General features: G+C 56.3%; 1 protein-coding gene across 1 annotated transcript; it reads left to right on the top strand.

Annotated features, from left to right (window-relative positions):
- Window positions 1-260: 260 nt before the first annotated feature.
- On the top strand, window positions 261-15,196 carry MLYCD (malonyl-CoA decarboxylase). Its single transcript, XM_040443218.1, has 5 exons — window positions 261-830; window positions 8,311-8,423; window positions 9,279-9,435; window positions 12,059-12,208; window positions 13,976-15,196. The coding sequence occupies exons 1-5, from the start codon at window positions 294-296 to the stop codon at window positions 14,507-14,509; spliced, it is 1,491 nt and encodes a 496-aa protein (XP_040299152.1). The 5' UTR covers window positions 261-293; the 3' UTR covers window positions 14,510-15,196.
- Window positions 15,197-15,592: the final 396 nt, after the last annotated feature.

A 15,592-nucleotide genomic window follows, 5' to 3' on the forward strand; every position in this document is an offset into this window, starting at 1 on the left:
CAGACGTGATGGACCAGGAATCCGCAAGTGTAGCGCCTGCACGTAGCAGAGCAGGTGGGGCAAGAGGACAGCGGCAGGGGAGGTGACTTTGGGTGGCGCAGGGACGAGGCACGCCCGCGTCTCCGCCCCGCCGGGACCTTTGGTTACACTTGGCTCCGCGCCGCCACCCCTCCCGCCCTCCGATTGGCCACCGTCCCGCCCGCGCCCCCAGCCTCGGCCAATGGGGACGGCGCGCGCCGGAAGCCGGAAGCCCGGCGGCGCCGGCGTCCCTCAAGTAGCTGCCGCGCGGCGCCATGAGAGGCTTCTGGACAGCGCTGACGGCGCGCCGTCTCTTCCCCCTGCGGCTTCCTCCGCGGCCGCCCGGACCCCGGCTGTCGAGCGGGCCGGCGGCGGCGGAGGCGGGCGCCCTGGAGCGGGCCATGGACGAGCTGCTGCGCCGCGCAGTGCCCGCCACGCCGGCCTACGAGCTGCGCGAGAAGACGCCGGCGCCGGCCGAGGGCCAGTGCGCCGACTTCGTGAGCTTCTACGGCGGCCTGGCCGAGGCGGCCGAGCGCGCCGAGCTGCTGAGCCGCCTGGCGCGGGGCTTCGGCGTGGACCACGGCCAGGTGGCCGAGCAGAGCGCCGGCGTGCTCCAGCTGCGCCAGCAGCCGCGGGAGGCGGCCGTGCTGCTGCAGGCCGAGGACCGGCTGCGCTACGCGCTGGTGCCGCGCTACCGCGGCCTCTTCCACCACATCAGCAAGCTGGACGGCGGCGTGCGCTTCCTGGTGCGGCTGCGGGCCGACCTGCTCGAGGCGCAGGCGCTCAAGCTGGTGGAGGGGCCGCACGTCCGGGTAAGGCCTGGCCCCGGGCCGCCCCCAGCCTTGCACCAGGTCCTCGATCTTGATGGCCCTCCCCGGAGAGTCCTCACCTGCCCCTGCAGCCCCAAACACTCCACCTTCCCCAGCCCGAAGCCGCTCACACTTTGCCCAGAGTTACAGCCCCCTGAACCCCTGCCCCGTCCCCTTCCTTCCCAGGCTTTCTGAATCCCTGCCTGGTTCCACTCTTGACCCTTACTAGAGACTCAGCACCGCCTGCCTTTAACGTGACTGTCACTCCTCCTTCCTGGTTAGTGTGCTCCACGAAGTCTCTTTTTTACCGTTTTAGCTGGGAGTTTCCTGTATGCGGTATACTTGAACCAGTACCAAACCGAGCACCACGTAGCCTCCAAAAACCCAGGTGGTGTCAGCACACGTTAGCTGCACACTCGTTCTGTGTGTAAGCCTCGTTGTCTAAGAAACCCTTTGGAATGCACAAAGATGATGTCTCTGGGCTCTGCCGCCTGGCTGGGCAGGACATTTCACTTTCCTGAGTTCAGCCCTGAAATGTGATGATTCCAAGTTGAGTACTTGAGTAATCAGGTGCGTAGCACGGTGGGCTCATGTTGGATGCAAGTAAATACCGTAGGATTTAAAAAACGACACGAAAGATCTCCGATAGGCGAATATAGTGCTCTTATGCTATTGGTATTAAATACGAAAGGACCACTAACCTGCCCTTTTAGTGAACAACGACCAAAAAATGATGTAAATGTTTCAAGAAGCGTCTGATGTTCAGAACTTTTTAGGGTGCAGTTGGCTTTAAAAAATTGAGCAGTTGATCGGTTATGTCCTAATTCACTTAGAACTCTAACACTGGCACAGTAATTTTCATGTTCGTTGCCTTATTCTTACGTGGGTTAAGGAGACAGACACTGAGGGGGGGAAACTTGACCAAGAACTTAGAGCCAATAGATATGTCTCCGATCACCTACGCACATATTAAGTCTGGGGTTCTTCGTGGTACGCTTTATAACCACGTCCTGCTGCGGGAGTTATGGTGTTCACAAAAGACTTTATCTATGTGCCTAAAGATCGTGTATCGTTAAGGATGGGGTTCGCTTCAGTGATAATAGTGCTGTGAATTGATTACTCATGATGGCTGCTTAACTTATAATGCCAAGATCTGAATTGATCATGATTCTGGCTCAAGCCCGGTCTGAATGGCCGAGACTGTGTTCGACACACTGTGTGCATTCCCATCTGCTTGGGTCTAGTCTTCAATCCAAGCATACTTTATTTTTTTCTTGAAGCAGGGACCAACGCCCCATGGTGGTTTTTCTGAAACTTGATTCTTACTGCCTAGGAGACTGAAGAGTTGGGTAGAATGTCGCCTGTCCCAGAATGAAATCGTTTACCTGTCTGTCCATCCATCTGTGTGACTTGTGACCACTGGACATGGTCTTGGCACTAAGGTCACTCACTCGGTCCAGAAGCTTCCACTCTAGTACGGGAAGAGTTAGCAGCAGGCACGGTGATGGTAGGTGCCTCTCATGCACTTGCTCGTTTGCCAGCAAGCCATAGGGACCTGTTGTACAGAGGAAATGATTCAAGCTTGTCAAAGTCAAGTGCAGTGCCCAGGGTGCAGAGCCAGAACTCGAGCCCCGTCCTCATGACTCCCGAATTGTGTACTTTGTCGCTACACGTTGATTCTCAGAGTTGACGACTGGACTAGATCTGAAAGGGATTTGTTTTCTTAGAATCTGCCTTTTTCCACAAAATCAAGGGCAAGATGAGACAACCCGGTTAGTTAATGGGTTTGTTTTATTTAGTTTTACCAAATCAGTTTAGTATTCTCTGGTTGCGACTGCATTTGCTCTTTCCAAGAGTAAACGTAAACGTACAAACTTCCGTCTCATCACTAACCTCAGTGCTCATCTTTCTCTGACACCACAAGTCGGTCTTTACTCCCTTGAAGGCCGGAAGGACCAACATTTAATGTCTTTCTTTTGGCATTTTTGGCTTACGCCAAACCACCCTGGACATTGCCAGCCGTACCGTCCATTTCTCGCCCCTCTCCATAGAACCTCTGCGGCCACGCCGGCTCTTTGACGGAAAGTTCCTGAACACACATTCCTGCGCCATTCTTGCCTGGGAAGCCCGTTAGAGTAGGAGCTGCTCATCACTGAGCCTTTCCAACACTCCAGTGCAAGGTGGCCTTACCTGGTCTGGTGGTTCACAGGCTACGTTATTATTTGTGCACCTCACCTGCATTTTGTACCTTAACCACAGAATGTAGCATCTGAGATGTATTACTCTGCCAACCCTCCCCCACCCCAACTGGATAATCAGCCCCTTGGAGACCGGGAGCCTTGTCTTCAATGTCCAGCATAGCAAAATGCTGGATGATGCATGGGACGAGACTCCCAGGTCCTCCACCACAAGAGCAGGTCGGCACATACTGCTCCCAACTGTCTTGACATCAGACCGTTCCACGCAGAGCCTTGAGCCTGGAGGGAAGCCCAGAGGGCTTGGAAGGTTTCTGCACAGCCAACGGAGGTGTTGTGTCAGACACTTGGACTGCCGATTTCAGGCTGTTGGCCCCAGTGATTTCTGAGGTCCCATCCAGTTCTGAGTCCTCCGATTCTGTGAGATGTTACTGAATGTGTCCATGCCTTTGCTCTTCCCCACACGAGGAAAGGTGGCTGTCGTGCAGGCTGGGAGGTGGCAGCTGGAAGCTGTGACGTTGAGACTGGTTTGGGGGAGAGGGGCGTGCTCCAGGGAGATCCCAAGCTGCCAGCGACACCAGGCCCTCCGGGGTTCAGGCTTCCTTTGTTTTTTCAACCAAGGCTGCGCACACACAGAAGAAACATTGCATACCCACAGGCAGAAAGTCGTGTGGAGTAAAGATCTTTCTTGAACAAAGGATGACGACTGTAGCCTGACCTTTGCATCCGTGTGTGGTCTGGACACACTGGGTGCAAGACGCCTCTTCCAGGTGCTGAGTCACTCCTCTTGCCTTTCTCTGCCTGAAAATTCTGGCCTTGTATCTAGTGCATGTAACCGTTAGTGCTGAAGCCATGGATTTCCTTCTCCCGTGTCCCACGTAGTCACGTAACAGTTTTCTCAACCCCTGTCACTTAAGTCGTTCAGAGAATCAATCATCTTTTCTGTCCCTAGAAAATGTCACTGGGATCCGGCCTTGTACTCTATCGCCAGAATCACTTAGTGTGTGTACCGTGCTTTGACTCCGTTTCTTCTCCCACATTCTGGATTTTGCATCCAAGCTGATGAGGCGACGCAGCTAGAACTTTCTGCGTTTAGGAATACAGTGTCAGAAAGTACTGGAAGTTTGGCACGTGAAGCTTTAAGGCAGGAGTCTCGGGCGCCAGGGGCCTGGGGTGCCCCGTGATGCTGGGGGGGAGCAGGGAGCTGGCTCCGCCAGCGCCTCGGATCTCGGCACCCTTCACCGTGGGCACACAGCACCTCACCACAGCTGTGCTGCTCCCCGGCACCTGCTGACTTCCGGGCACGCTAGAGGAAGTCACGTGAACACGCTCCAGTTGCCGTGCGGGCTGCTACGGACTCAGCCCCGAGCATTTACCCCGGGATGTGTGTCTGCCACGTGCTCTCGGGTGCCGAGTCCCGTAGGGCGCCGTGGCATTTTCAGGAGAGCCAGCTAGCGTGAGGCCCACAGCCATGCTGATGGGGCGTCTCTGGCAGGACAGCGGAAGAAGCGCCGTGTGGAGATGGAAGGGGCCAGTTCCTGGTGCCCTCTTTGCCATCCACTGGGTACAGTCATGGTTTCTGGTGGTTTTAGCCCATTGGCCATGCGCCGACGTGAGAGGTTGCACCGGCGGCTGCTACGCTCAAGGTCAGCCTGCTGCTCTTCCAGGAAATGCTGTGAGGGTTGTTCAGCTTTGCTAAAAATAAGGTTTACAGACGAGGGCACGGTTTGTCCGGCTCTTGGTCTCTGCCCGGGGGTTGTGATTACTGGACGTCAGGCTGTGAGGATCAGTGCACGCTTGCTGTGTGTGTGGTCTAGATGCTTTTTGATTTTCTCCGGAGGCGTCTCCGAAGGCCTCTTGGGGTTGAAGAGTGCAGTTTCTCAGGGAGAAAGTCCCCCGTGAGGCTGAGTTGAGTCCATATTCTAGAAGGTCTGAGCACCGTCCAGCAGTTTGGGGACACCAGAGGGAAGTTGGCATTTAGAAAACCGAAGGGTTTCCTGATGGCAGTTTGAGCGGAGAAATTCCAGTGGGGTGAAAGGTGTGCAGGCCTTGACGGTGGGGAGGGGGCTAAACTCGTGCCAGACGGGCCGGCGTCCCCACCGTTGCGATGTCAGGCCACACCTGACACCTTGTCGTCCGGCCTCTTTTAGTGACATGTCCTGCTTTTCAGTGAACACAGAGGTCCTTGTTGGTTCTCCTAAATTTTGTGCTTAGCTAAACTAAAAAGTACCTTATTTGTAGTTCATCAAGGCTGCCCCAGTCGCCTGGGGTGGTGTCGGGGGGGGGGGGAGCCTCTATCAGTTGGAATCAGACCTAAAATGTCTTCGCTGTGGCCCTCTGACCCTGTCCTGTGCTTCGGGCCCGCTTGCCCAGCTCAGGGCTTCTGAGCAGTGACAACTAGCTTTTCTCCACATTCCGGACATCGGGAGATCTTGATAGCCAAAAACTCCAGAAGAGAGGGTGGGGGACCGCTTTTTCTCTGCCAGCAGGGGAGGCTGGCTGGCCTTCCGCTCAGTGTCCTCCAAGATGACAGGCGTCGGCGGGTCCGGAAGACGGAGCCCACGCTGACTGGCATCCCCGGCAGTTGTGAGTGGGAGTCTTGGATCGAACGCCTGACAACTGACGGCTGAATTGATGAGCGAGAAGCCTAGGCAGCTTCTCTCCCTCCTGCTGTCGGTGATCCCCCAGCCTTCGGGCCGCCGGTGCCTTCCAGCAGGGACAGCTGCGGCCGGTGGGCACTGAGCCTGGGGACGTGTGCCCTTTCACCTAGATACCCAGCTCTCATGGAGCAGTGTCACATTTCACAGCCGTCAGTAGCCCGAAATAGAACGAAGAGACCTTGGAGGGCGAGCTCTCATCAGCCAAGCCATTTCTTTCATAATTAATCCTGAATCGATACCGAAGCCAGGCATGTCCCACACTCTCCTGTTAGGGATGCGCCGGAGATGCCCGCACACCCTCCATGGAGTTCGGCCGATCCAGTCCCAACCGTCCAGTGTGGAGGTTCCTAGTCCGGCGTCTGTGAACCTCTGGAGATGATCCATAGATGAGTTTCACAGGCATCCACGATTCCCAGGAAACTGGGTGCAAAAACTGAGGAATGTGTGTGCTTTTTTTCTGGGGAGCAGGTCCGTGGTTTTTAGCAAGCACTCGAGCACGTGAAGACCCCGGGAAGTTTAAGAACCGCTGTGATCCGGGGTAGTGAATACAGTTGTATGAGCAGCCGTCTGTATGCCTGGCACTTGGCCTCTCTTGGCCTCCCTTCCTGCCCCTTCATCCTCTCCACTCTCTAGTCTGTCTCCCCTTTTTCGTTTGACATCAGTCTGTTAACCGTCCTCCACATGGGAGAGCCCGCTGAATGCCTCTGGATCCAGAGGTGTGAAGTCAAAGCCACGTCTGCCCTCACCGAGCGTGGAGCTGAGGGAGGGAGACCGGGTTATGGAATTCAGAGTTAAAGAGAATCGCAAAGGGCATCGGGTCCAGCCATTAAATCCTTAAAACGGCTCCACCAAATCCTCGTAAACCCTGCCCTTGGTCCCCGCTCGTGGTGACGTTCACTCTCCCCGGATAGCATCTGTGGTCAACCCTGGCTATTCCAGACTTCTCCTTTACGTTAAATTCGGTCCAAGTCTATCTGTCCGTGACTCCCCCTTGTTGGTCCTAAGTTTACCTCCCTCTTCGCCCCCATGGGGTCCCACAGAACAAATCAGTGGCTGGTTCTGTGCCCCAGGCCTTAAATATTTAAAGAGGGATCTTACTTCATTCTGAAAGCTTTTCAGAGCCACGAGCCCTTTATTTTACTTACTTCAAGCTTATCCTCCAGTGACACAGTTGTGAGTCCTTTCGTTTACCAGGGAATAAAATGTGGACATTTTTACAGCTTTTGTAGTGGTAGCTCTCTGTCAATTCTGTACTGGATATACTGAGATGTATGTTATTCTTCAGTAACATTCAGCGTATCTGTTAGTATGTAGTTCATCTGTGAATAACAGAGACCCGAAATAATGGTGGTTTGAATAAGACAGAAGTCTGTCTCTCATGTAAAAGTCTGGAGGTAGACACCCCAGGGCTGATTCTGTTCTGTGATGCCCTCAGTTGACACGAACTTCCGTCTGTTGTTCTCCCCGAAAAACCTTCCTCCCCAAAGTTACCTCATGGCCCAGGATGGCTGCTCCAGCTCTAGCCATCACATCACCTTCCAGGCTGCAGTGAGAGGAACAAAGAAAAGATGAGCAAAGGGCATGCTCCTGCCACGTTTACTTCTGCTTACATCTGTTTGGCCAGGACTCGCTCTTTTGACTGCCCCTGGCTGCAGTGTGATCTTGAACCTGGACAGCCATGTGCCTGCCTAAAGCATAAGACTTTTGTTGATTTGGAAGAAAAGGAAACAGTTGTTGAGGAACAACCAGCCGTGTCTGGTGCCCCGGCATCCTCTCGCTCGAGCCGTCAGGAAGCCTATTGCGGTTACATGTTCAGTGCGGTCACAGCGGGCTACACCGAGCTGGGTCTGCCCCTGCGCCCTCGCCTTGCCCTGGGTGCCTCCGGTTCCATTCTCGCTTGAAAGGTTTTTGGACGCACGTGTCTTGGGTGGTAAAGTTGGCTCCTCACTTCCGGAAGTAGACTAGATGTAATCAGTGAAGTGAACTTAGAATAATTTGATCAAATCTAAGGTCACCGATTGCCGGACACACTCTATTCTATGTCCCACTAAGGTAGAAAAAAATGCTACGAGTGAAGCGGTGACCCCGCCATCGTTTGCAAGAGGAATCCCGACTTCAGAGACGTTACACTATGAAAATGCGCACCTTTGAGTTGACGGATACGGTGCCCGGACCCCCAGTACTTGCCCCTCTCCGGAAACGAGAGACGTTTGGGCACGTCCCAGAATGTTCCCGAGAGGGGGAGGTCCTGATCCCCGCGCCCCCCGTGTTAGCGTTCCCTTCGTGGCGCACCAGCCGTCGCTCTGTCGACTTCGCGAGTTCAGTCGCGTTCACTGTGGCGCGTGTGCTGGAACACGCCGTCGATCGGGCAGCTTCGCTCAGATCGAAAGCTCCCGCTGAGGTCTTACTGACGGGGGTGGCCGGGCGGGGCGAGAGCCGGGTGCTGGCCACCTGGGTGGGGTGAGTCCCGCGGAGCTGTCACCGAGGAAGCCGTTGGGAGAAGCACCCCGCGGTCTGCTTTCGCGTCCCTCTTGCCTGCTTGATCCCCCCCGTGTCGGCTGGTGGTGGCACAGAGGCGCGCTGGCCGGCCTGTCCCCAGAAGCCAGCACTCTGTGTTCTCCCTTTCAGGAGATGAACGGAGTGCTGAAAGGCATGCTCTCAGAGTGGTTCTCTTCGGGGTTCCTGAGCCTGGAACGGGTCACCTGGCACTCGCCGTGTGAGGTCCTGCAGAAAATCAGCGAGTAAGTATTCAAGTTGTCACTTTTCCTGAACGGGAGCTGAAAGCCGGCCTCTGTCCGCGCGCGTTGTGGCCCAAGCACAACGTGTGTGGCCCGTGGTCAAGTGCACGGCCCGCCTCTCCCCACCCCCCGTTCTCAGAGCCACAGGGTCCCGCTGGGCCGACTCCTGGCGTTAGTGACCCCAACGGCATCTGCCTCCCGTAGTTGTGACAGCACCTCCCTGGCGTAAGTCTCTGGATGGGCTGTGTGGGGCGTGGTCCCCGCGTGCGCAGGACACGGCGAAGCCCGAGCGGTCCCCACGGACAGGAGCCGCTCTTCCCTCGCGGGTCTTGGTGCCCATGCCGTCTTATAGACACTGAGGCTCGCGAAAGGCTGCGCTTTGAAGCGTGACAAACCCGAGGGGCTCCCATTTGACACGTTGCAAACAACACGTGGCTGACGAGGCCGCTGGACAACCCGGGCTGCGTGTTTGCAGCACGGACTTCACGCCGCAGACTCGGAGGAGAGAGCGGCCGGGAGGTGCAAGCATCCTCAGGTCACCCGTGTCAGGATCTGCTTCCGGGGGCCTGCAAAGTAGCCTTGAGACCTAGTGTTAAGAAGCAGGGGGCAGTTTGTGGGTCCGAGGGTCATTAGCTGCTGTTCCTGTCAGCCAGCGCTGTTTCACATTAAAACGGTTCTCTTTGAATTTTCCTGGCAGGTCTGTTGAGGCTGCATGCGAAGGACGGATGGACTGTAGTGAGGACCGGGCCTCACTGACCGAGCCACCAAGGCTCCCTTGGCAGTATGCACAGGAACCGGCAGTGGTTACGTACCTTGCGAGCTGTCCCCCTGGCTTACTTCTTTCTGACTTTCCCCCAGGTCTGAGGCCGTGCATCCTGTGAAGAACTGGATGGATATGAAACGACGCGTCGGGCCTTACAGGAGGTGTTACTTCTTTTCTCACTGTGCAAGCCCCGAGGAGCCCTTGGTCGTGCTGCACGTGGCGCTGACCAACGAGATCTCCAGCAACATCCAGGTACCCGCGGACGGCCGGCTCAGGGCCGCGTCGCAGAGTGTCTGACGCTGTTTTAAACGTGGTTGTGTCCCCCCCGCCCCCTTGTGAAGTAGATTGCCCCAGGCATCTGTGGAGTTTTGAATCAGCTAGAGAAAATCTCCCGGTCTGTGGCTACAGAGTGTACACATGTCGTGTATAGACAGTTCCAGAACAAGGATGGCACTCCTCTGGGGACATCGACCTGCAGCTAAGACGTGGCTAAGGAAGGAAGGGTGCACCCTTCAACACTTTAGTGGTCGTTAAGGGGCCCCGGGGCCGGGTTTCAAGACCCGTGGCTACAACACTGAAAATCAGACCGTGCGGCGTGCCTGAGGTGGGCCCAGAGCTCAGCCCGGGGAGCCGAGGGGCCGGGACCCTGTTTGGCAGGCGCTGCCTGCTCTGGGTGGATGGAAGGAGCGGATCCCTCCTGCTGGGGCTGGAGAAGAACCAGTGCGGGGGCTGGGAGCAGGGGCCTGACCACGGGGAGGGTGAAGCAGGCGAGGGAGCGGAGACCCCGGGGCACTTGGGGCTTGTCAGAGCGCGGGGCCCGGTGGGCTGCGGCTCTGGGTCCGGGATGGCCGGTCCGGAAGCTGGAAAGACAATACCAGATCCCAGGATGGGCATCCAGGCAGCCTTTCGTGGTATCAGAAGGTGGAGAGACCAAGCAGGGCAAGCGGGCGGGTGTTCTTGACCTCCACGGAGAAAGTCCCTCGTGAATGTTGCGTTTGTGGGACCCGCACGCACTGGAAGCTGCCACAGCCTCTCTGAGGGCAGTTTGGCGATGTCTGTGAACATAGAAGACGTGCGTTCTGTGCGACCTACAATCTCCACTCTGGGGAGTTCTCCCTACGTGATGCTCAGACCTGGGAGCGTGGACAGTTGCTCACTGTCCGGGTCTTGAACGGCCGGAAATTCAGGCTCCAGGCCGGCACGTTCAGTGTGCACTTAAGCATATAGGGATCGAGCATTTGCTGGGTGCCCGTCAGCTCATGAGCCATGTCCCCGCGTCCCTGCTCATGCCACCCTGGGCATTCAGCGTTTCTCCTGTTATTCTTGTCCTCATGGACGCGAGGAGACTGAGGCTTAAGGTAACTTGGGAGATCTGCCCACGATCCCAGTACCAGTAAGGGTGAGACCGGGGTTCCACCCCAGCGCTCAGGGCGTGGGAGAATGGGGCGCATGGGCGCGGGGAAAGAGCGCGTGCACAGGGTGTGCGTGTGTGCGTGTGTGTGTGTGTGTGTGTGTGTGTTGAAGTGTGCACGCACCTACGCCAATGGGACCGACTGGAAGGTGTTCACCGGAAGGTTAACAGCAGGACTTGGTTTGGGAATAACTTGTGATTTCTTCCTCATGCGTACACGTTTTGCCTCGTTGACATCATGCAGTCTCTTGTATAACCAAAGAAAGATTCATTTGTGTTTTGAAAACTTTAAAAAAAAAGGCTTGCTGGAAAATTTTGAGCAAGGAACACAAGGTAACCCGCAGCATTCCAGAAAGACAGCGGAGGCGACCTCACACGGTGAAGAGTGGGCATGAGGCAGAGGTGCGTCCTGACCCAGGTGGCACCGAGCTGTCAGAGCGCGGCCCCGGGGGGTGTCCGTGGCCCTTTGTCCCCATCCACCCCGCCTTCCTACAGCAGCGGCGTTCTTAGCTCTTCAGAAGCCACAGGAAAGACCCTTTGAGCATCTCCAGGGGGTGAAAGCTCAAGGGTGTCGTCCCCCGGGGGACACGCACAGACCCGCACATTCCACACACAATTTCACAAAGCTCGTGGACTCCCAGACCTCGTGGAGGGAACACCCCCGCTGCCAGAATTGGGTGTCGCTGGTGGAAGTTAGCAGCTTAGATGCGTTCTGGGAAGCAAGCTGGTGCACCTGCCTCGAAGCAAACTGGAGGTCCCCGCCTGCCGTTCCGCTGTTGTCCGGTGACCTTCAGAGCGTTGAGGTTCAGAAAACCACACCCAGAACTCAGAGCTAATAACATCAGCCTTGGCTAGGGGACTTCCCAGTAGGAGTCTTTCTGCATTACTTCGTGTGCGTGTCTGTGCGGATGTGTGTTTTCCCCAAGGAAAAACAAGGACGTAGCGCAAAATCAAAAGGGTACAGAAAGGTGAACTTGCTGAGAGAAAGACCTTATGGGATTGCGTGTGGCCTGTTGGGAAATCTGAAAGCCCAGAGTTCAGAGACAAGGAACGAGAATGACTGCAGGGTAGAACGGTCAGGCCCACGCAGGGCAGCCACGGAGAGGGAGGCGCTGGCCTACCAGCCGGGTCAGCAGGTCATGTCTGGTGCTGGTGGGGAGGAGACTCATCCGTCTCTGACCACGCAGAGGCCCGGAAAAGGCGAAGGGAACACGCATTGCTTGTTGAGCAGTTCGTTGCGATAGAAACAGTGCAGGGGGAGCAAACAACCCAGGGAGGCCGTGCGTTGCCGCCTCCGGAGAGGTCTCAAACCGGAACAGGCCTTGGGTCTCGAGAGCCGAGGCCCCGAACAGGGCCGAGGTCTCCGGGCTCCCATCCTCGCTGGCTTCTCCCGGCCCCGAGAGGTAGGGCAGGCGTGGGAAGCGGGGGGCCCAAGCCCACCGTGACCACCGTGGTGTTTTCCAGGCCATAGTGAAGGAGTGTCCCCCGTCGGAGACCGAGGAGGGGAGCCAGATCTCTGCGGCCATCTTCTACTCCATCAGCCTGACGCAGCCCGGACTGCAGGGGGTAGAGCTGGGCACCTTCCTCGTCAAGCGAGTGCTCAAGGAGCTGCAGGTGGGAACGGTGCGGGGGCAGGGGGTGTCAGCCCCTGGGGACGGGGGACGAGAGGGGATCTAGAGGGAGGTAAGAGAGGTGGAAAGGGCCAGATGGCCCTTGGCACGTTCTAGGCTCCCCGAGGACACTCAGGACGGAGGCAGTGCCGAGGTTAGACCCGGCAGCTTGGGGGCAGATATGCTGGCTTTTTTTTTTTTTTTTTTTTTTTTTTTTTTTTTGTAATAACTTCTGTCCGTTATTCTGGGAAAAGCCCCTCGCCATCCTACAGCAGAAACACTCAGGTTCTGTCTGGGTCTAGCTTTTTGAAACTCTCTCCTAAGGGGCTTGAGTGAGCCGCAATGGGCAGAATCTAATTAAAGGTAAAATAATTAGGTTGCTAATAATTGGCTCTGAGAGTGGTATCCTCCTATTTGCGTGGTTTCAGCAGTGTCGCTGCAGCAGAAACCCTTCCGTGGAGAGTGACACAGTGGAATTAAAACGTCAGCGTGCTTTGCATTAAATTCATAATCAATCTTAAATCTGAGAACTCAGGGTTCAGCAGGCGATCAGCGTCATTAGAATCACTCTCTGTCACTTCTTCCCTGGAGGCGATAAGGAGCCACATCTAATTAATTTTAAGTTTCTTCTTTGCTGAGGTGTTGATGAATGGGGTGGGGGGCAGGGGCGTATTGGTGAGAAAGGAGGAGTCGGAGGTTCACCCGCAGAGTCGGTTTCTGAATCGGTCAGATTTGGCCCCTCAGCCCAGTAGCCATCCTCGTGGCTGGTCACAGCACCCCGCCGTGAGCCAGAAAGTCACCAGAGAGAATCCCAAAAAGCCGTGTCACTCTTCTGCACGAGAGTGTTCATCGCGGTTTATAAAGGCAGACCCTCGAGAGGAACACGGTTAGGAGAACCCTGGTACAGTCTTAACTTTTACTCTGTTAAGTTATTTGTTTGGATTCTGAATGAAAAGGAGAAAATTGTCACAACGTAAGTTCAGAAAGCAGGGATAGAAGTTAAAGGCCTCGCCCGCGTAAAAACCGGAGAAAGACGGAGTTACACTTTATCAACCCTGGAGACTAAGTTATCTCAAGTTGTGGACGATGGTAGTTTTGGGGTTTTTTTTTTTCCTTCCATCATACATTAAAAAAATTCACCTGTAGTGACCATCAATTACATTTTTAATCAGAAAATGCTGGGTTTAAAAAAAAAAAAAAACTTGTCCTTGAGATGTCGCTGTAATTTGAACATGAACTGTCCTGTCTGCTATGGAGAAACCCCCGGTGCCCCCCCGCCTTCTGGCCCACAGTCCACACCCACTGTGGGCTAGCTCTGCAAGCGATGATTTGTTCAGTACACGGTCACCGGGTAAAATGGCAGGCCGGGCTGTGTGGCCACAGAGCAGTCCCCGGGAGGGGCACGGCAGACCAGATGCTCCGGAGATGCGGTCACAGGACTGCGTGCCCCACTTCTCAGCAGCAGCCCATGTCAGGCGGGGCCCCTGACTGGCCATTCTGACAGGTGGCATGGGCAGGGCAGCCGTCGTAGAGGCTCGCCTTGGGGACTCAGGGTATCTCTAGGGGCTGGCATATGTCAGGTTCTTCATAAATGCCCCTCGAAAGGAGAAAATGCACCCCAGAGGGCACGTGGTAAACCGCAGAGCGACATGCAGCGCTTAATGGTGCGCGAATGACACGTGGAGAGGCGTTTCCGTCTCGGTGACATGCCTGCTGAGTTGCGTGTGTGTGTTCTCTCCACCTTCCCTTCCCCACCCACCGTGCCCTACAGAGAGAGTTTCCTCATCTCGGGACGTTCTCAAGTCTGTCTCCTATCCCCGGCTTCACCAAGTGGCTTCTGGGGCTCCTGAACTCACAAGCAAAGGAACACGGGAGGAGTGAACTGCTCACAGATTCCGAATGTAAAGAAATCTCGGAGATCCTAGGCGGTCCCGTTAACGAGACCCTCAAGGTCTCACTCAGCAGCAGCGAGTGGGTGAAGTCTGAGAAGCTGGTCAGGGTGCTGCAGACCCCCTTGATGAGGCTCTGTGCCTGGTACTTGTACGGAGAGAAGCACCGGGGCTACGCCCTGAACCCCGTGGCAAACTTCCACCTGCAGAACGGGGCTGTGCTGTGGCGCCTCAACTGGCTGGCCGACACGAGCCTCAAGGGCGTCACCGGCTCCTGCGGCCTGATGGTCAACTACCGGTACTACCTGGAGGAGACGGCCGCCAACAGCACCAGCTACCTCTGCGCCAAGAACATCAAGGCTTCCGAGCAGGTGCTCAGCCTCGTGGCCCAGTTTCACAAGAATAGCAAACTTTAAACCTGCTCTCAAGCAATGTCTCTGACTCAGAAAAGGATAATTTTCTGGATGGGTTGGGGGGGGGTTGGGGTGGCGGATTATGGATCAAAAGAGGCTTTTTTAGTAAAGCAGAGTTGAAGTGCGCTCTCCTGCCCAGAGCAGGGCCGCACCGGAAGGCTGTGTCCTAACTCCCATCGCGAGAGAGCGAAGGCGTGGTGCCTGGAGCGCGATGGGGGCTCCGGTGGACGCGGGGTGGGTGGGTGTGCTCTCCCCAGAAGAGCGGCCTGGCCCGCTGCCAGAGGGGGTGCGGTGGCACCTCCATCTTTAGAAAGGTCTAGAGTCTCTGCTGGCTGTCGTCCCGCGGCGGACCGGGCAGCCTCGCGAGGACCCCGGCAGGTGGCCCAGGTGAGAGTAGATGTTCCCTCGAGCTTAGAATGTGATTCAGCCGTGGTTGTCTTAGCCGATTCTCTCCACTCGCCGCACGGGGATAGCGGGCTGTGCTCCATTTCGCTTAGATTTGGGAGACGCTGAATGTATGAAAGTGTTGGTGACTACACACCGTTTGCCAAAATCGCCGAGCACGCAAGGCGTGGTTGCCTGGGGCTTAAACCGGATCGGAGACGAAGACTGCGGTGCTGCAGGCTTCCAGTGATCCTCGTAGTACAGAACGGTTTTGTTCTGCGAAGCATTAAATACGTGGTTATTTAAGACGGTGTGTGTGGTCACCTCCGAGAGCCGAGACCCCACGGGCTGGGCGTGTGCGGGTGTCCCGTGAAGGAGAGCGTGAGGACAGAGAGGCAGGGAGGGGCGGTGTCCGGGGCTGTGGGAGGGGCGGGGTGTCCGTGTGTGCGTGTCCTCACTCCTGCAGACGGGTCCCCCAGCCTTCCGTGCCCTTCATCTTCCAGACCCGACCCCCGGTCCTTGTGCGTCACCTCCCACGTGGGGCTGCTGCCTGATCATGAACGGCGTGACGGTGGTCGCCACTAGAAATTTCTCTCTCTCTCTGGATCCCGGGGGCAGCGTTCTGGTGCTGCTCCACTTGGCCCCCAGCTAATCTAGTGCTTGGGCTCTGGAGCCCCACCAGGCCCGGGGTCCTCGCCCTCG

Source organism: Herpailurus yagouaroundi, unplaced genomic scaffold, assembly GCF_014898765.1.
Source record: "Herpailurus yagouaroundi ecotype Mexico unplaced genomic scaffold, PumYag 190, whole genome shotgun sequence".
In the NCBI taxonomy this organism is placed as follows: Eukaryota; Metazoa; Chordata; class Mammalia; order Carnivora; family Felidae; genus Herpailurus; species Herpailurus yagouaroundi.

Bases quoted from the DNA above. Each gene is read 5' to 3' on its own strand.
- MLYCD (XM_040443218.1), top strand. From the start codon at position 294: ATGAGAGGCTTCTGGACAGCGCTGACGGCGCGCCGTCTCTTCCCCCTG. The intron at 831-8,310 runs GTAAGGCCTGGC...TCTCCCTTTCAG, and splicing joins TGGAGGGGCCGCACGTCCGG to GAGATGAACGGAGTGCTGAA. The intron at 9,436-12,058 runs GTACCCGCGGAC...GGTGTTTTCCAG, and splicing joins AGATCTCCAGCAACATCCAG to GCCATAGTGAAGGAGTGTCC.